At 35.6% G+C, this 27,220-nt stretch overlaps 1 protein-coding gene across 1 annotated transcript in view; it reads right to left on the bottom strand.

The window, feature by feature from the left end:
• Positions 1 to 2,735: 2,735 nt before the first annotated feature.
• LOC150078125 (uncharacterized) overlaps positions 2,736 to 27,220 on the bottom strand; it is a 281,371-nt gene continuing 256,886 nt past the window's right edge. Inside the window, exons 17-19 of the mRNA XM_090384470.1 lie at positions 23,116 to 23,376; positions 6,021 to 6,131; positions 2,736 to 3,253 (exon numbers count right to left, since the gene is read on the bottom strand). Of these exons, the coding sequence (XP_090240596.1) occupies positions 2,736 to 3,253; positions 6,021 to 6,131; positions 23,116 to 23,376 (890 nt within the window). The remainder of the gene's footprint in view (positions 3,254 to 6,020; positions 6,132 to 23,115; positions 23,377 to 27,220) is intronic.

Raw genomic sequence — 27,220 nt, 5'->3', positions numbered from 1 at the left:
AATTTGAATATGCCGATGTTGATTTTAAGATAAATTAAAAAGTTTAAATTAAAAATCAATGTGGTTAACCACATTGATTAAGACAAGAAGATCCTACTACAGCAAAATCAAGTTCTCTGAAATTTTTTATTGGTCAAGTGTTTCCCTACAATTATTGAGTAAGTTTATTTTCACAAAGAATTTATCTCTGAATAAGAATGCAAATTAACATTCTCATTTCAGAGATAAATGTTTATGAATATCACTTTCCTCAGATAATTAATCCTTTGGATAAGTACCTTTTCAGCAGAATGATTTTTTCCTGATAAAATTCTACCTGAGAAAGATTACTCAGAGAGAAATGAACTAATTCACTGAGCAAACAGCAACAAAAGAAAAAACAAAAAAATTATACTTCAAGCTTAAGTACAATTTAAGGTTCCACTAACAATAAACAAAGTGCTGCAATGTTTCTTTGCATTGTAAATACTTGGATTTGTAGATGCGAGCATCAGATAAAGAGATAGGCAGCTCAAGAAGAAATTACTATCTTTATCTAACTGTAGTCTAATATTGCACTTTGAGACTAGCCATTCTGAAATGATCGCTTTAACAGATATAAACCATACAGGATTATTCCTCACACAATACTCAGGCATTATGTGCAGTTACAAAAATTATAAGAGAGATATTGTTAGTAAAACAGAATGGTTCCATCTGCACCTTTATCCACTGCACAAAAATCTATGCTTACGATTAAGCAGTGATAGGTTTTGCCTGGTAGGAATGCCCATGAATATCTTTAAATTTCAGTTTATTGTGAAATACTTGAATTGTTAAAGATATAGTCAAAGAACATTTATCCATAAAGTTCCAAACACAGAAAGAAATTAAACATTCTGCCTATAGTTCTAAGAAATATTACTACTCTCCTATAAACGTACATATACTTTGTACATTTCATTAGTTTAACAGCTGTATAAATAGTTTCACTATTTACTATTGAAGGAAACTCACCAAATCCACTTTTTTCCCTTCTGCTCAGGATTTGCTTGCTGTATACTTTTGGTACAGAGTAAATATACTGAAAAGGTAAGATGGAAGTCTTCTGAACAATTTCCTAAAAGTGACATTCTGCATCATAATGTAAAGCAGTTAATTCTAAGTTCCATTCAACAGCTGTCCTATATATTTTTAAATTTCCTAAGTTCAACTGCTGTATAAATAGCTTCATTGCTTATTCTTATCGGAAGAAAGGCTTAATGGCATTTTAGCAAGAGTATTAAAGAGTCCTTGCAAATCAGTCTCGAGTTTATTTCAGAAGATCTCATGTACCACTGCATACAAAGCACTGCATCCACACAAAGTGACAGGTGTGAAGTAACTCAGCTGAACTACAAGTGTATGCATTACTGCAAATAATTCCAAAACCTCATTATTGATAATAGAGATGATATTTTAGACATTCATTTTTTTTAGTGATGAAGTGTGGTTTCACTTATTTGGCCATATTAACAGCCAAAATAACCATATACACACAAACGTAGAAATAACACTGCACAATACAAAAATTGGTGCCTAGTACCTCATGTCATGTAGGCAGAGAAAACACTTCTTTACGTATATTAATAGTAGAAGGAAGAGGCTGAATCATATTGGTCCACTTGATGTCACTGGTTTAACTGTTGATGATCCTAATCAGGTTGCTGACACACTGAATAGGTATTTTGAATCTACATTGACATATGAGGAATTTTTTAGGAATTAGGATGCTGGAAGTGTATCAAATTTAACAGGGAGCTGAATGATTTTGTGAAAACTGAAAGGAAAATGCAGGAGAAATTGCTGACATTAAACATAAAAATGACATGATGGGATCTATCCAATTATATCAAGGAAGGTAGCAAAAGAGTAAGCAAAGATTTAGCCATAATTATGAGAGCATCTTTGAATTCAGGGGGAAATCCCTATAAACTGGAGATGTAGGTACAAATGTATCCCCAATTCACAAAGGAGGATCAAAAGGTGACAGGAGTAATTACAGAACTGTTAGCTTAACTTCTGTTCCAGGGAAAATAATAGGGTCTCAGGTTAAAGAAGTAATGTAGGACTATCTGGATAGGAATGCAATTATACTGCAGTCACAGCACGGATCTGTTATGGGGCGGTCTTATCTAACCACTCTGACAGGTTAGAATTTATAGATTAGAATTTACAGGTTAGAATTTAAAGACCAAGGAATTGGATGCAAAAAATAATTTTGATATCACATACTTGGATTTCAGGAAGGCTTTTGATAGTGTTGTGCACATAAAACTGCGGTATAAATTAGAGCAATGTGGAATTTTGCACATAAGACTGCTGTATAAATTGGAGCAATGTGGAATTTTGCACATAAGACTGCTGTATAAATTCGAGCAATGTGGCATTAAGGGTAAGTTATTGCTATGAATAAAGGGATGGTTAAGTGGAAAAAGACAGAGAGTGGTTATCAATGGGATTTAGCCCCAGTGCATTAACAACAGCAAGTATGAGTCGTAGTGCAGAGCTTATGGGCTTCAAAGATATTTAACTGCTCGATACCATATCAGTCATTTATCACTACATGATAAATTAATACTTAATATTGGGATGTGATGTATTAATGTTAAACAACACCTTGTAGCATCAAGTTGTATATATATCATCCTCTAGATTTTAAGTACAATGCAAAATAATAAAAATTATATTAACACATTACCTTTTGCAATCCTAAATTATATTATATTAAACACATTACCTTTTGCAATCCTAAATAGTTTTGGCGATTCTGTATTCCAACTGCATGTCGAAGCAGGAGTCAAACTACGAGGAAAAGTTGCAAAACCAGAGTCTATTTCAACACTATCATTGTCATTTGTTTCCACACTCATATTTTCAGGAAGTTCATCACACCTGTTTATTTCAGAATAGTTCCTGTCATTTAATTTTTTACTATATAAAATATGTTCTGCGGATAAAGAACGAGTCAATGTTGTAATGGGCCACCTGCTAGTTTCACTAGACAGTACTCGAGGATTTATAAAACTAACAGGTCGGTTGTCTGAAGGGCACGATTTTTGCACAGACAGAAATTTCTGTAATTGAGGTAGACTAGAGTGGCTGGAATGGAATGCTGGCAGTAGTGGAACACATTCCTTAGGAAGATTGACACTTAAAGAAAGCACTTTAGTTAATTTATGACTGTCCCTTTTATCTGGTCTACACATTTCTCTGAAATGTTTAGAGCTGATATCTGCAAAAAAAAAATTAAATATTATCAGTGGGATGAGAACATGTTATATCACATATGTAATACATGATGTAAAGAAAAAGGTCCTACAACCTTTTTGATAAATTCATTATTACAATAAGATATTTTCAAACTATTTGCTAATAAATGCTGTTTTTTCTATACATAGCGGGTGTGATCGAAACATTCAGTGACTGACTGTGCATCTTTAAACATGTGGCATCATAGTGGTTTGTAATTTGTTGCAACATATTCACGGCACCTCCGTAGCCAGGTGGGCAGGAGCAGCAGTGCGTAGCACACACGTCTTGATTAGACCGGGGTTCGAGCCAGTGACCACCAAATACGTAGGATGCAGAAAGGTCAGGGAATGACCACCGCATATCCCCGGAGCAATATGGCCTTAGTTGCTAATGCTCCTAAAAACCAAATAACAACAGCAGCAGCAACATATTCACAGTGTTGACTCACCTATAAACGGTAATGCAGGAATCACCCATTTACCTTCACTTAGTGTTAACTGGCTTGCATTGAATAAAAGGTGTTTTATGTGTTTTGCTGCATTTTAAAATGAGCAATTTCACTGAGCAGTGAATTTTCATAGATTTTGTTTCAAATTTCATGAAACAGAAACCTATTAAATGTTAAAAACAGCTTTTGGAAATGTTATATGTCTGAAGACTTTTTAGTGGTTCACAAAGTTTAAAGACAGCCACTTACCCATTGAAGATAATCTTTGATTTGACCTCCTTCAAAATCAATGATTTGACTGCTTGTCTTCATGATCCTATCAGGAGTAATCAACATTTAATGATCCATAAAATTGCTAGTGAAACTAGCATTTTTTTTGGGACATATGTGCCAATTTGTTACAACTAAATGTTAACTGAAATTTGAGAATATGACATGTTTCATGTTATATGCCAGGTTCATGTCTTGCATCCTCACTGACGATCACAAAAAGGATGGAGTTCTCACACGTCGGAATCTTTGTCAATGTGCTGCTGCTGCCCAACACACTGTTTCTTCCATCACTACTAGCAATGAATCGTGGGTAGTTATAACTGAGAAACAAATGCCCAGTCCTCTCAATGGGAAACTTCAGCTTCCTCAAAGATCAAAAACAACCAAAACAATCTCAATTGAATGTAAAGATTATGCTTATTGTATTTTCTGACTCACAGAACATTGTTCGTTATATATTTGTCAAAACGTGTAGTCAAAAAAGTGAATCAGAAATACTATAAAACAGTTCTATGGTGATTATGCAATGCTATTCAAGGAAAACATCCTCCCCCCCCCCAAAAAAAGTAGACATCAGAGAATTTCTTGGGAAGCACTCCATCACTATTATCCCCATCTGCCAAACTCACTAGATTTAACCCCCTTAAATAGTCACAGATTTGCAATGACTGAGGAAATTATTCATAACATAACACAAGAACTATTAACAATTCTAAAAGAATTGTAACTGCAACTTATGTAAGCCTATTCCAATTCCAATCTTCTGCACAAAAGTTGCAGAAGATTGGAATTGGTTAGACATGCCAAGGAGACCACTTTGAAAAGATATATATGAATAGTGAGTAACCTTTATCATTTCCCAAATGTTAGTTCAGTTCCCATGATTTTTGATCACACCTCATTGTACACAGTACAACTATTACCCTTTAAGAGTTGACTTGCCGCATTATAGCCTTAGATGCTAATACGCCATAAAATTCTAAAACAAACAAAACCCTTTAAGAATATGTAATCATGGTTTGAATTTGAATAAAATAATTAAATGATTTAACAGATAGAACTATTATTACAAGATGAGCTATGTGCAATGACTTCTCAGATAGAACTATTATTACAAGATGAGCTATGTGCAATGACTTCTCTTTGTGACTCTTCTTTAGTGGACAGGGAAGAAAAGCATAGATTGAAAACTACTTACATGTGGAATAGAGAAAATATAGCAAATACAGTGCAACTTTGACATACCATACCATACCTGGTGATACGGTGATTTTGGATATAAAACATGCATGATCATATCCCCCACTCACCAAGAGGGCCATAATAATAATAAAAAATAAATAAAAAAAAATAGTGCAGTTTAGGGCAAAATACAAATTTCAATTTCACAACAGCCACTAACAGAAGCAAATTCTGTACCTCAAAGAGTGGAACAAGCTACTGCAATGATTTCCAAAATGTGGATCACTGAGCTACTGTTTTCTCTTCTGCAGTACACTGCTTCAAGAGGATTAAAATTTTATGAAGAACAGGTTATCTGAGAAAACATTAATTGCACATGAGACTCAAAACTAAGCATTTTTCTGTGAGAGGGAAGAGGGACCAACTTACGTATATGTAAGCTGCAATATATTCAGTTATAAAGTTTTTAATTACCTCACTGTGTAGGGAGGAAATCAAATAGGTAGTTTATTTAATTTATTATTTTTAATTAATTATATATATTTTTTGGCTTGCGCAGCAAAGCCTCAGGCTTCTTTGCATCACATGGCTAATGCTATCTTAGGTAGGATAAATATGAGACAAAAATGAATTTTCTCTATCCTTCAGACTTCCCTAACAGCTGGGGAACATTAATTATTTATTATAATAATAATAAATTTTATAAGACAATTGAATAAACAAAGGGAAACGGATGTGATGATGAAAAGCAAGAGGAAAAAAAAGTTATGCATTCTTTTAATCAGTCTTTAAGAATCATTTGTAGTGAAGTCAAGAAACAGTTTCTTGATTAAAGTCATAGTACCTGGAAGTAATGAAGAATGGTATCTTCTCAGGGAACATCCTTTCTGAGCACTCATAAGTGGATTACATTCAGGTTCACATTCATCTGCCATGCTATCTGAGTTACAGCAATCTAAAATATATATAAATAAATATATAAGTTTGTAGTAGAAAAAGGCAACAAGCTAACATTACAGTACTTGTAATTATGGAGAACAAAGGGCTAATGGAACAGAAATCGTCATCTTGGTGAACAAAGAAGGGAGATAAGATAAAAAGAAGTAAATAGAAGTAATAAGAATTACTTAATGCTGTTCATCCCGTGACCTCCGCGCCTTCATCTGGATATGAATATATCCAGATGAAGGGCCAGCCGCCGAAATCAAAGGAGAAAACGGCAATAAATAAGTAAAGCCTCTGTTTCTGACATGAAATATACGCAGCATTTGGTACGCAGGAAAGTAAGTTGGATTAAAATTTATTATTATTATTATTAGCTTTTTTGGTGTAAGAGAGAGAGAGAGAGAGAGAGAGAGAGAGAGAGAGAGAGAGAGAGAGAGAGAGAGAGAGAGAGAGAGACAAAAATAGTAGGGAATCACCAAGAAAGAGAAGAATGATGGACCCTGGGTGTGCCAAGCCCATACTCACCAGATGTGAGATCATAAGGGTGCATATATTTCATGGCTGACCTGACAGAGGCTGGAAGTAAAGATTAAAAAGAAAGAAATAGGATAACTTACTGGGGTCATGTAGGTTAGGTTGTGGCGATCTGTACTGTACTGTACTGCAATGGAGTAATAAAAAGTTTCAAATGCATGTGAGCTAAAGTATATGGCTTAAGCTGGCGCCCCTAGTGTAAGAAATCGGAAGAATTAAAATTAAATAAATTAAATTAAGCTAGCTACGCCGTACGTTGAAAGTTGAAGATGTAGTAAAATAAATTAAATTAGAGAAGCAGTAAGATAAAATAAATTAAATCAATTACGTTACAAATGTAAAATGGGGTAGAGGTTTTGATTTGATTTGGTTTTTAATGGCGCATTGGAAGCTAAGGCCATAATGCACCTGGGGTAGAGGATGAACAGCATTAAGTAATTCTTATTACTTTTTTTTTATCTTAGCTCTCTTCTTTGTTCACCATGATGATGATTTCTGTTCCATTAGCCCTTTGTTCTCCATAATTATGAGTACTGTAACATTAGCGTGTTGCCTTTCTCTACTACAAACTTATGTAGCCATTATGGTCGTTGGGTACTTTCTGCACATAGCAGTGTCCCAGGTCCATAAACCATTATTAATAATATTTTAAACCATTGCTTTCTTATAAAAAAATATATAAATAAATAAATATATATATATATATATATATTATATATATATTTATTTACGAATACAGATGCAAATGTCTGCAGTATTTCAGTCATGAAAGAATGTTTTGATGGCTTGTGTGTTCAACCTATTTAACCCAGGGACAGCCACAATTGTGCAGAGCATGTGCCAAATTAAAAAAAAAAAAAAAATTAAAATGATTATCACAGTGATGTAAATATGGATTTAAATATTTCTTATTACATTTTTGACTTTTGATCTGCAAGCCCTAATTTGTTGGAATTTGAGAAGTATATCTGCAAAAAAATCAGATCTGAGTATCAGGAGTTCAACATATGCCTATATGCCAGTTCATCTAACAAATAGACTCAAGAATTTGTTGAGAATGCCATATGTTTGTAGTGAAAATGAATTTCATGGATTGGAAAATTAATTATAGAGGGACATAGATATCGAACATTAATTTAATTTTGGTTTTGACTTCGTATCTCACATATTATTGTTTCAGTTTGAAGTGCGTCAGTTGTATTATAATTTTCTGGTGGATAACATAATTTGCATTACAAGTTTTTAGTCAACAACTGTTGTTAATGGACTTTACATTATACACAACTGCTTGTGTAATTGAAATTCTTGTTTTAATTCTTATGTCTTCTTTCCATTTTTTTAGTGTCAGTGTTCAGCTTGTTGGAATGCCAAATACACGAGTCACTAGTGAGCCACTGATATGATACATTTCCAACTGTATAGGCTTCGTTTCATTTCCACATGCAGCCATCATCATTTGCAATACTAAAAAATAAAATAGTAAACCTTTATAATTACAACAGCATTATCAATTTCATTTACAGATTTGTTGCTGAGTTCTATTTGCAATCTGATTCACATATATTGTGCTTGATTGCAGAAATTTTTTAATCCTGGTTTAATGTTAATTTATAAAAAAATAAATTAATTAAAATATTATATATTTATTCTTATATACCGATAATGAATACATTAATAAGTGTGTGTGTGTGTGTGTGTGTGTGTGTGTGTGTGTGTGTGTGTGTGTGTGTGTGTGTGTGTGTGTGTGTGTGTGTGTGTGTGTGTGTGTGTGTGTGTGTGTGCGCGTGTGCGCGTGTGTGCGTGCGTGCGTGCGTGCGTGCGTGTGCGTGCATGTTATGGAAGTTTAATGGCCCATAAGCTGCTGGGGCTATAGTGTGCCTACATTAATAAGTGCCCAATTTTAAATTATTTATTATCTTTATTCCAAATATTCCCATGATATGGCAGATTCAGTATGCCAGCTAGTGTGACTTTTAGGGACATGCCAGATAGCAGGTTAAACGAGACATAAATTACTCAAAACTTCAAAAACTCAATACAGTACTCTGATTTAGGGAATTTTAAGTGTATACTCTGCAGTCACAGAAAAATTTTAATTTTCTTTTCATAATAAAATATCCAAATAGTATAAATTTTTTTCTCTAGTTCAAATGCATATCAAAATGCTCTGATATGGTAATTTTAGTAGTTATATTACAATGGCCAAAGGATGCAAGGAAGGCAACACATTCTGCATCAGTCTGGGGGAGGGTGTGACAATAATCACATATACCATTTCCAATGTCAAAAAACAGGTTGCGTACTCTGTATGGATGAAAGATGTTTTATTTTATGTGAAAACATCCTTGGCTTGGACAACGTTAAAGGGTTGGGCCTTCATAGTCATTATGTCAGCAGCAGTTGTAAATTCTAAGAGAAATAACGGATAACTTTCTCGAGTGTACAATTTTACATCATTTTCATACCATAAGCCTGAGGCTTCCTTGCACCATATGGCTAATAATAATAATCCAGGGGTCAGCAACCTTTTTTAAGTGAAGAGCCATTTTTGATCTAAATTAAAAAAAAAAAAAAAAAAGAGAATCAGAAGAGCCGTGCCTCAGATCAAGTTGGGAGGAGGAGAGGGGGTGGGGGAGTTTTTAAGAAATGGAACAGAGTGGGAAGGTGTTTTATTAAAAAAATATATATATTTTGAAATATTATTTATTAATACTGAAAAAACAAAACAAACATCCAATTAGGTACAAATTAATGTGACTTTTGCTGCTGAACTTCTTGAGCAAGTCTCTCAACATCATGCGAGCATGCAATAATTTTTATCTTTAAACATGCTGAGAGACTCACATTTTTCAGAAGATCTCTTGATTTATTTTTAATATAGTTCGTGTTTGAAAATATCTGCCTGCAGAAATTCATGAAACCAAAAACTGAGAAGTCCAAACCCAAATATTTTCAAATTTATATACGTGTCCGGTAAGCTACTCCACGCATTGAACACAATTTGGTCTTGCTTTTTCAACTCACCTATCGCCGTCCATTTGTGTAGAATTGAAAGGGCAGACTTTTGCCTCTCCAAATCCTTAATTTCAGATTTAAGGCATTTTAGTCTTGCACTCCACATATCCTTGATTTTTAAGTCCTCTAACTCCATTTCAAATTGTACTTCATGTGGACTAAAAGTTAAAGAGCTGCATGTGGCTCGCAAGCCACAGGTTGCCGACCCCTGCCATAATCAATCACAGATATCATAAACAGCTCCAAGTGTATATATTTTTAGAAATTATGGTTCAAATTCTTTATAAGAGTTACAGTCATGTTCAATGTTCTTGTAAATGATTTCATGCTCAACTATTGTTGAAACTTGTGGAGAGTCTGCAACAGGTGGTTGAGCTGAAATACGATTTTGTTTCTTTTTGGATGATGCGGTTGAAGCTGGTTGTTTCAGTATACTCTGTCTAGCCAGTTCAGAAATCAATTGAAAATCCTCGGGTAATTCATTTGAACTCAAATTTTCTGGATCAAAATCTTCAGAAAGTTCTTGAATGTAATTTCGTGATGCTGACAGTCCAGCTTCTTGATGAGAATCGATGTAGAAGGTTGATTTTGATCAAAATCTTGAGAAGCAAATTTTATTAAACTCTGCTTCTTTTTTTTTTTCATCCTCTTATGTTTTTGAACATGGGAGGCTTCTTTGGTGTCTTTGAAGCTTTTATTCTTGAACAATAGTACTACCTGCTACTTACTCTACCGAATCAACGTTGGTGACTGAGTTAGCATCATTAGCGCCCATTTAGGAAGTGATGTAATTTGCATCATTTTAGTAGAAAATTTCATTACCAATTGGTTTTTCTTCAATCCGAAAATGTAGTATGTTTTCACATTAAAAGTGTCCATTCAATTCCACCTTGAACGTTTCCAGATAAGATCTCCCCCACAGTTTTGGTTCACCAATCTGATTAGCTACTACAAAGTAGTTACAAAGGAACTGAAGCAAAAAAAAAAAAAAAAATTGACATCATATATTATTTGATTCTATGGATAAATGAACAGCCAAGTAGCAGGCAAGGAGGAAGAGACTTCTCATGATGCTTTTTTTTTTTTTTTATCTTACTATCCAACATATGTCAGAATTGGTAAGAGCCATTCACAAATTGGCTTTTTTTTTTTTTTTTTTTTTTTGGTAGTTGTTGGCGCATCGGTTTCTGTGGCCATAATGCACCTCCCAAGGTTTTGCAGTACAGTCGGTCCTCGTATAACACGTGTTTGCATTACACGAATTCGATCATACACGATTTATAAATAGGGGAACGTTATCTTATATAACACGAACCGAATTCGCTTATACACGATTCGCCTTTGTGTTTACAAGAAATGGAAGTCGAACGCGGAATCACCCCAACTGAACGCAACACGATAGGAATGAAGAAGATTCTGAAAATGTATTTATGTGTTTTATATAAGTGAAGGGGAAACACATTTCACCATAATAACGTAAAAACCAACACAATTCCAGCTATCGATATAATCGCAAATGCAATTAGATGGAGTTTACTACCAGTTTATAACAGGTTCCACTAGCATAAAAGCAACTGGAAATTGTTTTTATTGTTTTATGGTAGTAACCTCCAAAAATGTGCTTTAGTAAAATGCGAGGTGTTAATTAATAGTGTATCTCGACCTTTACGGTGTTATTTATTCAGTTGCTACACGCGCGCAGCTTTGTTTATGTGTATCAAGCGTGCCTCCTCGTTTTGTAATTGTGCTTTATTCCCTAAAAATGAGTAAAATACTTAAAAGGTGTGAAAAGGAAGCGTCCTGGCTAAGACACTGCAGATTCAGAGAGAAAAAAAAAAAAAGCAATATCGATAAACAGAGGCCGACTGGATCAAAAATTCTTACCCGGGAAAATTTATAGTGGCCTCATACTACGGTTTATGGCCAAAATCACACCGGCCTCCGGCCCACCGTGGTTTCCCCCGTAAGGCTTATGGCCAGTCCGCTTCTGTCGATAGAGAAAAAATATGAAATTGTGAAACGCTTTGAGCGAAATGAAAGACCATGTGATATTGCACGTGCTACAGACTTAAATGAGGCAACGCCGAGAATTACAAAGAATGCAGAGAAAATAAAAACAACTTTCATAGCGGGAACAACTCAAAGTGTAATTAAAATCCATTAGATTAAGACACAAGAATTGGAAGAGATGGAACGGCTGTCATCTCTTTGGATAGAAAATCAAACAAAAAGCAAGTTTGCTTACGATAGAAGCAAAAGCATTAGCAATATTTTATTACGACTTACGTATTATAATTTATACTTACGTATTATAAAATACGTAAGTATTTTATTACGACTATTTTATTTAATATAATAAATTTTTTACGAATAAAATATGTATTTTATTCGTAAAAAATACTTTTTTAGTATTAAAAAATACTAAAAATACTTTATTATAATATAATATTATTTTTATTACGTATTTTAATCGTTATAAAATACGTAAGTATTTTATAACGATTAAAATTACCTGATTATTTATTGTGTTTGGTAATGTTTTGGTTCCAAATGTGTGTTCAATCTTGGGTGGTCGGCACCTAACCCTACTTTTCCCATAGGGCCTGTTGTTTATATTGCACGATTTTGCATTGCACGAGGATTTCTAGGAACGCAGCTCTCGTGCTATACGAGGACAGACTGTACTTTGATCCAAGCCCGAGGCAGGATTCAAACCTGCGACCTTTGAGTTGCCAGGCAGGCACATTACCCACCTGGCTAGCCCGGTCGGCCACAAATTGGCTCTTACCAAGAAAGAAAGAAAGAAAGACCCCGTAAATGTATGTCAGATATACTGATCTGATGAGACTTGTGGCAGGGAATAAGAATGCATGGGATGCATATAAATTATTAAATAATACAGATGTCTACAGTAGATATAAAATAGTCTAAAATAGTCTAGGGTAGAATACAAGAAGTCTCTTGCAAAGAAAAGAAGCAAAGACTTATTTAATTATCAACATAAACTCGATATTCGGATAAACAAAAATACCTTTCCCAGGTTAGGAAGCTTCGCGATAAATTAAAAAATTATCTACATCCGAACGATTGGTCTGTATTGAAGACCTCCATAGATTTGCGACGGGAAGCACAAGCCTCAGAAATAAAAAACAGACACGTTAATAAGTTGCAAACATTATCGAATAGTTCAAGACACGTTCATGCGAATTCTAACACATTGTCGCGAGCTTGCGACCAAGTTCACACGAGTTGGGTGACATCCCCCCCCCACAGACACATAACGCACTACCACAGAATATGTCGGCTAGTTCACGAACACCCCCTCACCCAGTATCCAACGAACCAACATATCAACAGGTTACAAATCTTTCCTCGTGTACACTATCGCAGGACCAGATTTCACTTTTATCCAAAGGATTAAATTATAATTTACCACCTCGAAAGCTGCCAAAAAAAAATGCGTAATTGATATTGAATTTGGACTTCGTAGTGTTCCACAAAAGGATGTATTTATTCAACAAGTTAACCAAGTAGTAAATAACATAAAAGAAACGCGACTTCCTAAATTGAATACACATGACAGTTCAGCTTTACGAGAACTTCGAGAAAATAAGGACATTATTATACAGAGGGCAGATAAAGGAGATACAGTGGTAATACTAGATAAACATGATTATATTAATAAGTTAGATTCAGTTGTGTCTGATACCTCCACTTATCGTGAAGTGGAACCGGCACTGTTTACCAATTTGGTAAATCAATACAATAAAACGTTAACCACATATCGTAAAAACGACTACATTACTATGGTTCAGTTGAAGGAATTGAAGTCCAGAACATACAATATTCCTGCACTTTTTGGTCAGGTAAAATTACACAAGCCTGGATTTCCGATTCGACCTATTGTTTCCTACAGGAACTCGGCATTTTCAGCCTTAGCCACACCATGTATATAATATTATAAAACCTTTTAGACAGGTTATACAATTTGGGATTAAGAATTACGATACATTATTTAATAATCTTAAAGACTGTAGACAATTTATTCTCATTAGATGTTACCTCATTATATACGAATGTAAACGTTGAATACACATTAGATATTATTTGGGATATGTTAAATAAAAACTCGACACCGATTAATTATACGAAGCTGCCCATTAAGGAAATTTTTCACTTAATTAAACTATTAGCTGAGGCTAACTACATCACCTTTCGAGACAAGGTGTACAAACAAATTTTTGGATTACCAATGGGTTTGAGCCTGAGTGGCTTAATGTCAGAGATCTATCTCTCAACGATTGAGCAGATACATTTGACACCTTTTCGTCCCCGTATCACATACTATGGGAGGTATTTAGACGATGTTCTAGTTATTACTGATAGTAGTACTATCCAAGACATTTTACATTCGTTTAATAATATTCATTCTAGACTCAAATTTACATTGGAAAGGGAAGATACGGATACTAAGTCATTAAACTTTCTAAATTTCACGCTTACCCGTGACTCGAACAAAATACAATTTAGCATCTATCGAAAACCCACAAACACCGGTATGCTTCTTCATTATAATAGCTACCACCCGTTCACCTACAAAAGATCGATTATCTTTAATCAATTTCTAAATGCCTATAAATATTCAACGACGGATTCTGCTTTGGACTCAGAAATACAAATATTAACTAGCAGATTCTTGAACAGGGGTTATCCCATTAACACAATAAATCGAATTAGGGTACAAGCTAAGGATAGGATAAAAAATACTACACCAATCAGCAATAGTAATATCAAAAAATACTTTATTTCTGTCCCATATGTTGAACAGTGGCACAAACAACTTAACAGATTCTTTAAAGATACCGAATTTAAAATTATAGCTAGGCCTATGCGGAAGTTACACACTATACTGAACAATCGCTCGGTTCTTTCCGCGTTCGCAACACAAATTAATGATCTAGTATACAACATTTCTTGCGGTGATTGCGACTCGTCTTACCAGGGTTCGACGCGGTTTTCTCTTAATATTCGTGTAAATCAACACGAAGCCTCAGTTCGTGCTTCTCGGTCAGCAGCGTCAGAATTAGCCTTTCATGCCATTAACGAAAAACATACTTTTTTATTTAACGAGGCCAAAATACTTAACGTTCAACGTAATTATACGCGACTATTAATTGCAGAAACCGTTGAAATTAAATTACACGAGAATTCTGTTAATGTTCGGCGGCCATATTTGATCTCCGATGCGTGGACCTTTACGCGCATGCGCGAAGACATATAATCACTATTTAAGTTGCAGGTTTATCCTAATTCGGTAATTTTCATTCCTGTGATCACGACAGTCGGTCGAAAAGCATTGTCAGCTTCAGGAAGGAAAATTGTTTTGAATATTTTCGTTAATTCTTTTAATTGCGTTAATTTGAATTTTAATTGTTTTGAATTGATTTTGAATTGTGTTAAATTGATTATTTAATTATTTATATTTTACTTTAATGTACCGGTAAGTTGTCGATTATTTCCGTTCTAATTTCTGGAGGGTATCATACGGAAGTGTTCCACGTACTATATTGAGGTGAACTCCTCTTATTAATTTACTAATTTCTTATTTTATTTATTTATTTTATTTATTATTTATATATTTTTTTTTGCCAGTGCAGCAAAAGTCTGTGGCTTCCTTGCTCTCTATGGCAAATACTGTTACTATTACATATGGTACCCACTGTTACTATTATACAAAAGGTTAATCACCTCCTTGTCTCTGCTAGCAAAATTCCTATATTTCATTGACAAAACTACATGATTTGCTCTGGCAGTCGATCTGCACTGCCCAGAGAACTTCATATCTGACAGCCCAGGTCTTTTTCATTCTCCATTTCCCGCGGTGTAGTACCGCACAGTTGGTACATTTCTCTTGGGTTACTGCTACCCATATGCAGTACTTTGCATTTGTCAATGTTAAACATCAGTTGCCACTTCTCAGCCCATCTGCCTCACTTTTCTAGATCCTGCTGCAGTAGCATACAGTCTTTACTGTCATTAACAACCTTGTCAACCTTTGTTCATCTGCAAACTTGGACATTAAGCCTAATATGCCTTTATCATATCATTGATAAATCCGAACCCTGTGGGACTCCACCGATAACATTAGTCCACGAAGAGCAGTGTCCAATCATTACCACTCTCTATTGTCTCCCACTCAACCATCCCTTTATACAATGTAGTAACTTGCCTTTAATGCCATACCACTCCAATTTGTATAGCAGTCTTTCATGTGCATTGGTATCAAAAGCTTTCCTAAAATTCAAGTATATGAAATCAAAATTATTTTTTACATCCAGTTCCTTTGTGACCACATCGTAGTATCCAATCAAATTGTTCAGACAAGACCTCCCCTTAACAAACCCATACTGTGTCTGAACTATAACTGCAGTCTCATCTAGATGATCCTGCAATGTTTCTTTAACCAGTAACTCCATTATTTTCCCCAGAACAGAAGTTAAACTAACAGGTCTATAATTATTTGGGTCACACTTGGAACCCCCCTTTGTGCATTGAGGATACATTTGCACATCTCCAGTCCATAGGGACCTCCCCTGAATCTAAGCAGGATGCTCTCATAATTAAGGGTTTGCTTACTTTCCTCGCTGCCTCCTTCAATATAACTGGATAGATTCCATCTGCACAAGGTGCCTTTTTTATATTTAACCTCAACAATTTCCCCTCCACTTTGCTCTTCATTATTACAAAATCATTTAGCTGCCTGTTAGAGTTTAGTAAACTTCTGTCCTCCCCTTCCTTACAGAATCCCTCATGTGTGAATGTAGATGCAAAATACTCATTTAGTTCGGCAGATATCTGAGAATGATCATCTACAGTCAAATCATTGATATCAAGTAGACCAACCTGATTCATCCCCTGCCTTCTAGAGTTTACATAAATAAAGAAGTCTGTTTTTCTTTACATCCTTTGCCAAAGATTTCTTGTAATCAGCCTTCACTTGCCTAACCTCCTTTTTGACTTCATTACAAACTAGCTTACATATGCCATGGGCTTCTGTGTCACCTGATAATTTATATGCATCCCACACATTTTTTTTTTCTCTGCCAACAGCCTCAATAGTTCATCTCACATCCATTTAGGTCTATATCTTGAACAGTATTTCTTAGTTGGTATGAAAAGCCAAGTAGCTTCCATGACTAATTGCCATTTAGAATTTGCTGTTTTTAACATCAGTTGATTCCACTATAGATTTAAAAACTGAGACCACTGTAGTCACCTTTACAAAAGTAAAACCCTTCCCTTTACCCTTGATGGTAGTTACATCTTTATATAAATCCCACATCGGTACACTGTGATCACTATCACTTAGTGGTTCCTTTATCTACAAATTCTTAATACATGAATAACCACTGCTGATAATCAGATCAAGAGTGTTACTCCCTCTGGTTGTCCCTCGAAAATGTTGCTGTAGGAAAAAATCCTTCAATAAATCCACAAAAGTCTTGCTAGTGTCCGAGTGACCAATTCACAAGTTCCAGTCAATATCTGGAAATTTAAAATCCCCCATTACAAGACATTCTGATTTACTGGCTCACTCTATTTCTCTGCACAACTGTTCATTGTACTCATCAGAGTCATTATACCATATTCCTACTCTCATTTTCCCTTTTCCAGTGCTAATGTCACACCACACTGACTCAACATTGCACTGTCCATCAATGTCAACTGGATGCACTACCTTAGATTTTATGTGTTTCTTAACTAACAGCATAACCCCTCCTGCCTTAGTACCCGTGTATCCTTTCTGTACACATTTTACTCCTCAAATTCTACCATTCCTGCACTGCTTATATCTGTGTGACACCATGTCTCTGATATCCCAACAATATCTGCCTTTGACATCTTGACCAACATTTCAAATTTATTTACTATACTTCCATCATTGGTGTACATGCAAGTATACATGCCACTGTTCTTACTCTTAGTTACCCTAACACAGCCCACATATTTACTTGTTCCGTGCTGACTCCCAGCAGTTCTTGAAATCCCCAGCAACTTGCTCTCTAGGCTGCTGCTCATTCCAATAGAAACAGTGCAAGAATCACTTTCACCTCTGCCTGCAGCTACTGTTGACCTTTTAGTCTGTGAATACCCCCCCCCAAGCTAGCAGTTTTCTGATCCACCTAACACTGCCTCGATAGCATCAGTAAATATTCTTGCACCCTTTCTATTTAAGTGTATTCCATCCCTGTAGAAACAGTCTCTCCTGTTAGCAAGCACAGACCAAGCTGAAAAAAATTCTACCCCAAGAGCCTTGCACAATCTCTCCAGAGCTGAATTGATTGACAAGGCTCTCATCATATAAAAAAGGCATCTGGGTTAGATGGAATCTATCCAATTATATTAAGGAGGGCCACAAAAGAGGTAAGCAAACCTTTATCCATTATTTTGTAAGCATGCATGGATGCTCTCATAACCATGGGTAAAGACTTGCTCATAATTTGCACATTTCCACTCAACAGGGGAGATCCCCATGGACTGGAAAAGTGCAAACATCCCCATTTCTAGACCTATAGCTTAACTTCTGTTCCAGGGGAAAGTAGTCTTTAAGTAGTGGGGGGTCACTGCTTAAAGAAGTAGTGCAGGACAAGTTAGACAGAAATGCAGTTATACTATAGTCACAGAATGGGTTTGTTGAGGGGTGATCTTGTCTGACCAATCTGAATGGATACTATGACACAGTAACAAAGGAATTGGATGGAAAAAATAATGTTGACATCATATACTTAGATTTCAGAAAAGCTTTTGATACTGTTGAGCATAAAAGAGTGCTACAAAAATTAGAGCAGTGTGGCATTGAGGGAAAGATACTGCTATGAATAAACGGATGGTTTGAGTGGAAGAAAACAGACATTCATTACGAATGGCTTAGTGGAGAACACCCACCCCCAAATTTCAGTGCTGGGCTCGTTGTTGTTTCCTACACTAATTAATAACACTGATGAATGCATATCAGGCTTAATGTCACAGTTTTACAGATGATACATGGGTTGGGAGGGTAGTTAATTACAGTAACAAGATCTAAACAAATTAGGTAGCTAGGCTGAAAAGTGGCAACTGAAGTTTAATATCGACAAATGCAAGAGACTTCAAATGAGGAAGTGTAATCCCAGATTAAAGTACCAACTCTGTGGTACCACACTTAGGAAAGTGCAGAATAACCTGGAGGCAATTATGCATTCAGATATGAATTTCTCTGAGCAGTGAAGACATGCTGCCAGAACAATTCATGGGACTTTGTCAATGATATACAGAATTTTTTCCAGCAAGAATAAGGAGGTGCTTATCCCATTTACAGGGCTATGGTCAGACCACCTCTTGAGAATTGCATACAGGTGTGGGGGGGGCCTCATTTTTGGAAGGACACGGACCTGTTGCAATGTGTGCAGAGAAGAACAACAAATATTAGTGAGAAGAACAAAAGGGTACTCTCACCAAGGAGTCAGTTCTGCAAACTGCAGTGCCTGGAGACTAAGCACGTGTGAGGGGATCTGACTGAAGTGTTTAAGTCTTTGAACAGATCGAGTAAGCTCAAAGCTAATAGAATTCTTTGTCTTGCTCAGACTACACACAAGGTGGTATAAAGTTGAACTGAGGAAGAATGGTGCAGGACAGATGTGTGAAAATTTGCCCTCAGCCAGCAGGTGGTTGATTGTTAGAACAAAATGCCGTTTGGTGTTGTAGAGGTGTGTAGGTTGAACAAATTCAAAAATGAACTAGACAAATTGTTGGAAAGGATAGACAGGTAATATGTGGAGTGTGTGTTTTTTTTTTTTTTTTTTTTTTTTTTGGCTGATGCTGTATAACCTTGCTTTCATGCATTATGTGCCACTATTAATACTAATTAAATTAAAGTGAGAACAAATAAAATGCAAGAAAAATAAGATAAATGAACAAATCTCAGTTCAACAGATATTTATTTAAAGTATACCCAGTAAAATAAAATAAAATAAAATAAAATATCTGGAAATATTTTATTTTATTTTATTTTATTTTATTTTACTGGGTATACTGGAAATATTTTATTTTATTTTATTTTATTTTACTGGGTATACTTTAAATAAATATCTGTTAAACTATGGACCCCAGTACTCCAGGCCCATTTGTCACTAAATCTCAGTTCTTTGTTATTGATCTTTACTCTTCTTGCTACTGTATTTTCTCTATTATTCTCACGTAAATTCATCTACACTATATTGCCAAAAACATCTGGATATCCCTGGGATCTTATGGATGTCTGAAAAATGAACCATACCCAGCATCCCTGTGTCAGGAATAAGTATAAAAGTAAAAAGTTAGCCATCCACATATTAGGAACAGGTATAAAAGCAACTGCATTTGCCTTAAAAGAAAGATCAACAACATACATGGATAGGCTGAGGCACTGAGCTTAATGATTTCCAACAGAATGTCATCATACGGTGCATCTTAGCAATCTGTTTGTGCCACCTTAGATCAACAGTGCCTGATGCAATCACCCAATGTTATGACACTATTACAATTGGGATATATTCAGGTGGACCACAAAAATGAAGGCCAAAAGGTATTGAGAAGAGTGGTACAGCTCCACCAGCCATCAAATACCATCGATCAAGAGTCCAGGGAGGACACAGGATATGATATTAGTAAAAGGATAATACATAAGAAGCTATATAGTATTAGATTTTACAGAAGAGCTGCAGCACATAAACCAAACGTCACAGCAGCATGCAATACATAGTATTGGTTTACCTGATACACAGCCCATCGTGATTGGTACAGGAAACGTAAGTGTAGTGGAGGTGCTATCATCATCATCATCTGGGATTGTTTCTTGTGATTTGGAGTTAGCATTAGTTGAGGCATATGATGCAAGAAAGCAAGCTTATACAGAATCAGCCAAAAAAAACAAAAAAAAAACCCTTCCCATTTCACCCATCCAGTCATTCCAAATGTTTGTCTAGTTCAACCTTAAAATTTATTTAAGCTATCAACTCCCAGTTATACCATTAAATGTACCATATGAATGCCATATGGTACATTTGCATTCTGGACAATCCGCACTTCCTACACTGTAGCAACAGTATGGAGAGGATCCCTTTTCCAATTCAGAATGACGATGTATCATGTACTTGTAGTAACCTGATTTTAAGACAAGAGTACGTAAAAGCTTCACTAGCCTGCCCACAGCCAACCTTAACCCCACAGAATACTTTTGAGCTGAACTTCAGCACTAACTTTGGGTGAGGCCAGTATACCCACAATCAGTATGTGAACCAACCACTGTAATGAAGAAGAAATGAACCAAAATACCATCATCCTGTTATCAATAAAAGGTTCTCTGAAACATTCACATGTCCAGTGACTGTCAACAACATAGTGTATAAATATATATAACTCCCACTTAACACAGGGAATGTTTCTGGAAACTCCACAGTAAGTGAAAATCTGCATTTGGCAGGGTATTCCCCCCACCCCCCAAATGGTATATTTGTGCAAATTTTAAAGTAAAAATTTATTACAACCATATTTTTAACTTTATTTAGTATTAAAGAAACAATAAAATAGCAAAACAAACATGAAAAAAAAAAAAAGAAAAGAAAAAGAAGAAAAAAAAGCTTTATAACATTGCATGCATTTATGTACCTTAAGATTTTTTTTTTTTTTTTTTTTTTTTTTAGTGAAACCCCAAACATGAAAGGTATTAGAACCCATAGTACTCGGTACCACGCATGGGTTGAAGATTAAGATGATTAAAAACGATACCTGTTTGTTGACATTAGACTTGAACTTCCGTAGACTGCAATTTTCAGGAAATGTGTGGAGGCTGTTTCAGAAAACAGAAGTTAAAGGAATAAGTCAGGAAGAAGAAAAGTTGATTCTCTGAGTTTGAAGTTGGACAGTAAAAGGATGCTGACTGGCTAGCACATGTTCAGACTGATTTGGAAGAGGGACAGGGGAATTACATTCACCTTGGATTCATTTTTAATGAATCCAAGATGAGCAGCTTGGTTTTGGCTTTTTCTTTGCTTATTATGAAAAATTCATCTGTAGTACCCAAATAAGTGGTCACAGCCTAGCTTCCTGGTACTCACTCATGAAAAGTCATTGTCATGCTCCTCCAACAAATTCATACACCAACTGTGTGGTGAAAGTAACCCTTCATGACTTTGACAGTCAAAACGCTCAAGACTCTTGTTTCTTTAAAAGCAACATACTGTTTCTCAATGGTAAAAGGCTCACTATGGGAGGTTAGCAACTTCTGTTAACCATCAGCAGACTCATTCGATCCCTGCTACAACTGTCATGCGGCCAATATCTTCAATGGCACTAGATAGCTCCTCTTCAGAAGCAGAGGACTCCTGTATTACTTTTGGAAAGAGTTACTGCCAAATACCCTTTGTACACAAACAGGGAGACTTCATTCCAGGTCTCAGAGTTATGGATTGCCTTCATTATGCAGAAAATGAGAAAATTCTCAACAAATGCTGCATTTGTCTGTCATCCTGGCTGGTGGTCTCTTTTTTTTGTCTGAAAGTCTTCCGCATGAACAGGTCTTGAATGTCACTATTATAACCTGACCTGTGGGGGGGGGCACTGTATAATTGACGCAACGTTCATCAGAAGAAACTCAATTTCAACTGGTAAATCCATACATAGAGACTAGATAGAGCGAGGATGGACAGGCATTTTATCTAACAGAGATAGGAAGGCATACAGTGTCATGGACATGATTTATAGGTCATTTTCTAGTAAAAAAAATTATGCTGTCCATCCCTATTGTCTGTATGTATAAAGATAATGGTGAGACTGCATTTGAAATACTGTACTCGGGTCAGGAAATCGCACTTAAAAAAAGCAGTCAAAGTTTCCAGAGAAGATGCAAAGGAGGGTGGGGTGACCCAACTAGTGAGAAGTGATAATTAATGCTCAAAAGAAGAGTAGCTTGGAAGGTGTGGAGGGTAAAGCTTGGCAACTAGGCATCTTAGGGGATCAGTAAAATGAACAAAGAAGGTGTACCCTCACTGGTGTGAGAGACAAAAACCAAGGGAAAGACACAAATATAAAATCTTAAGAAGTAACAAGATGGTGGGATCTCATGTAGTTTGCATTTGGGCAGTGTACTGCAGACCATTAGAATAAACTGCCTGACATGGTAGCCAAGGCAGAGAGTGAGCTTGGCAATGTTCAAAGCAGAATTAGATGGGCACTTTTTGGTGATGTTAAAAGTATTACTGATTGTAGATTGTTCCCCCCACCACCACCCTTTTGATATGCAGAAATGTCCACTTCCGTGTAAACACTGTTTAAAAATGTTTCAATTTATTTTTAGGCAATACAGCCAAGTGTTAGCATTAAACTATTAGTAGACCTGTCAAACTTTTAAGTTACTAGAATACACTTACCAGAATGCACATCCATATATAAATGTGAAGCTGATACTCTTCTTTCTTCTGCACAAACTGGTGGATAACGATTATAAGTAGTTAAATCAGCACAAAGTGCTTCATCAATTACTGGTGGAGAATATTCTTTATTTTGTTTTCTAGTGTGGTAGATTATTATAACCCAAACAAGAGATGTTCCAACTACACAGCATACAACAGCAATAATTATAACACCAGTTGAAGTACTGTCTTCAAAACCAACTCCTCCAGATGGGAGAGCTGGAAAGCAAAACACATTTTTAATAATTTTATTAATTAGCAAAATATGCAAAACAAAAAATAAATAATTTTGAAAGTATGTTAACTAAATAAAATACAAAATCACAAACCCAGTTAAAAGCTAAAAATGTACATGTTCAACTATGGGTCAACACTGAGTTTAAATTAAGTGTGAGTCAATGAAACAGAATGGCAATATTTTAGTAGTGCTAGCACAATCACTTTTGAGGTTTTAACTATAGGATACTTCTGGAAGTTCAAGAGAACTCCCAGAAGAATTACAGGTATATAAGTGAATTCACACAAAAACTTATCAAATCCTCTCAGACACTACAGAATCAGAAAGCAGGAGGAAACAAAATATTTTTCCTGATTTTTTATAAGCTTAAATCCAGCTAATGAAGTTCATGTAAGTAGCAAATTTTTACTAAAAAGGCCACAACAATCAGATTAAGTCCATAAATGAATTGTTTCAACAATCTACTAATCAAAAAAAAATAATATATAAATAAATAATAATAATAAATAAGTTTAACCCAGTGGTAGTGGCACATCACCTGACAGGTGACCCTCAAAAATAACGTTCCCACATTGACAATTAATCAATGATTAAAAATCTGAAATTTTTTCTACCTTCCTAAATATAGTCAAACCTTTATAGCAATAGTTTATGGAATGATTTGTTTACATACAGGAATTGCAGACAAGAACCTGTCACCATCTTTTCAACTACCTGGCTTTTTTGCTTGAAGAAAAGTAGTGTGATACTGGACAAGTGCTGACACTGTGTTTGTTTAAAGTTTCATGTTACTTGTTTTTCTTCTCCCGCTAGTTCAATAAACATCTACAGTCTCATCCTGGTTATTTTTTTTTGAAAGACTTACTGTTTTCACAGAGTAAAGACAAGGGAATGAATTTCCTTTCCGCTACAGGAAGCAAGATATGTAATTTCAAATTTTGAAATAAAAACTTAAAATGGAAGTAATTAATATTATTCAATATCTAATGCATTAAAGGCTTATGCCTCAGGCTGTGAAAGAGTTAAGACTATGTATATCTTAGTGCACTGCATCATTTATACACAGCCAATTACAGATTAGCAAAGTTGCAATAGCGGCATCGCTTAAGTTACATCTCATATTGTGAATAGCTTCATGACGAGTTGCCATGACATTGCAGTACTTCGAACTGTTGTTCCTTATTCTCAATGGATACCACCACTGAGAATACCCACCCACCGAAGAAGGGACAAATAGCCCTGAAACGGTGCTGTCTGGGTGGTGGTATCCACTGAGAATAAGGAACAACAGTCTTCTCCTTCGGGTGAAGCGTTACTTATTCAAAGTAGTGCATGACATATGAGATGTAACTTAAACGATGCCACTATTGCAAATTTGCTAATCTATAATTGGCTGTGTATAAATGATGCAGTGCACTAAGATATACACAGTATTATTCAATACATATAATTTTTTTTTATAATATTCATATGCACATAAATTCTGAATTTTTTTTAAATTTCCAGTACTTAATAGGCTTCATTTTTTAAAATTTTTAATTTTTTATTAAAAGTTAAAAGTACATAAAAGTAACTAAAAGTAACATAAAAAGTACTTAATAAGTACTGTAATCCATTAAGAAAAGATAAAATATTAATAATGTTTAAAGAGAATTAAATATTTTCCAAAAATTAAAAAGAAAGAAAACACCTACCACTATTTTTGTTACATTTTGAGTGCCATCACTACCAGGTTAAAATTAAATTTCTATGTGCAGTAACCTCCCCATTTATGAACACCATGTGTTCCTGAAAAGTATCTCATAAAGCAAAAGTTCATAAACTGGGATCAATTTTTCCACAGATTTAATGGGAGGATGTGTTCCAAAATATAAATCATTTACTCCAATTGTTTACTTGTGCAGAGCAAGATTTCTCAAACTGGAAGGTGAAATGTAATGTGCTATCATCAGAAAAACTATGGGCAGGATTTCCAGTCAATGGAAGAAGGTTATTAAATATAAGAGAAAAGAGTGGGAGAGAGAAAGAAAGAGAGCAGTCAAACTGAAAATGGATACCAATTGTAAAAATCAGTCAGCAATCCATAAGATGGCAGCTTGTTAAGAAGACTACATCATACTGCTCCATCTTTAGAAGCAGCGACAGTTATCACAAACCCAGTTAAAAGCCAGTTACTGAGGTGGTAGATGACTCTCATCAACCGGTGCAATACCACCACTTTGCTTATTGGAGGCTTGATGTGGTGGAACCCATGGTTAATCTCCAGAGCTAAGTTCCGATCAACCCTTCCCCATCTCTTCCATCATGCAGTATGACTGATGTCTTTTGAGGTTATGATGATATCATGGCGATATCCAAACTTCCTGACATTTCAAGGGTACAGCTCTAAAACAGTGTTCGCAGGCTGGCCGCTAGTTAGTACACTGGACCGAACCTATTGGTAACTCTCTAGGAGGCTTCCGGATCAGCTAGTGTATAATCTTGTCCAACTTCAAACTCACATAACCAGCTTTTCATCTTCCTCGTTTATTCATTCAACTGCCATTTTCTGGAACAATCTTCCTTCATACGTATTTCCTGAAAATTACAGTCTAAAGAAGTTCAAGTCCAATGTCAACAAATAGTAGTAGTAGTAGTAGTAGTGGCATGTGATGCAAGAAAGCAAATGTATGAGCTTATGCAGCATCAGCCAAAAAAAAAAAAAAAATCACACCATTCCCTCCAAATGTCTTCTCTCGTCTTCTCAACCTCCAACCCAAGCGCGGTACTAAGTACTATAGGTTCTAATACCTCTCGTGTTTGGGGTTTTCATTCAAAAAAAAAAAAAATACCAAACACTATAAAAAGTCTGAAATGTCAAGAGCAACTGCTTAAGTTTCACCAAACGTTTCCACTGAATTTGTCCACAGATGGGTGACATACGTCAAAATATCATCAAGGGATTGACACTGACAGAATCGATATTGGCAATTATCGATCAGTTGGTAGGTTTCAAGACAAATTAAGAGTTGGTAGTTAATGGATTTCTCCATTACTTTGAAAGAGTAGAGGTAATGCAATTGGATAATAATTAGATGGGAAGGATTTATTACTCTTTTTAGGGACTAACTGCATAAGAGCAAATTTCCAAGCAGAAGGAACAACACCAGTGGAATAAGAAAGTGTAAAAAGGTGACACTAAATGGAGTAAGCGCAGGAGCATAGGTTTTGAGAACAAGTGGAGGAATACCACGTTACTTGGAGATTTCTTGGCATTAAGATTGTTCAAAATTCTTCTGATATCCTTTTGACGTGCCACCTGTGAACAGAAAGGAATCATACAGTGAATAATTAGGACAACTGACGAGCAGTGGTTAAGGCAGCTGATCAATGGGACTCTGCCAGAGAAAGTAGATGGGGCTAGGCAGACTGCAGGTGGAAATAAACATCATTGAGATTGGAACTGAGACCATGAATATGAATATAATACGAATGATTAGGTTTTGGGAAGTTTAGATCTTTTCACAGTTAACTTTATTCTATTAGTTTGGCTATTCATGGTGTATTCAGTAGTAAAATAAAAATAGAAAGGAGGGGGGGATTGTATGAAATAATGAAATTTTTTGGATATGGCATACATACAGCAAGAATACACTTAGCACGTTGACAAAGCTCCCCACATACACACTACCTGAATTCACTCCATCACTGTCTGGGAGAGTAGAGGAAGGAAGATTATACACTAGCTGATCTGGATACCTCCTAGAGAGTTACCAATAGGTTTGTTCTGGTGGACTACCTAGGGGGGCCAGCTGTACTTGAAATGTTAGGGAGATTGGATTGCAC

Source organism: Mastigoproctus giganteus, chromosome 11 (genome assembly GCF_048544385.1).
Source record: "Mastigoproctus giganteus isolate SK-2022 chromosome 11, ASM4854438v1, whole genome shotgun sequence".
Taxonomy (NCBI): domain Eukaryota; kingdom Metazoa; phylum Arthropoda; class Arachnida; order Uropygi; family Thelyphonidae; genus Mastigoproctus; species Mastigoproctus giganteus.
This window is presented reverse-complemented; position numbering and strand designations above follow the sequence as displayed.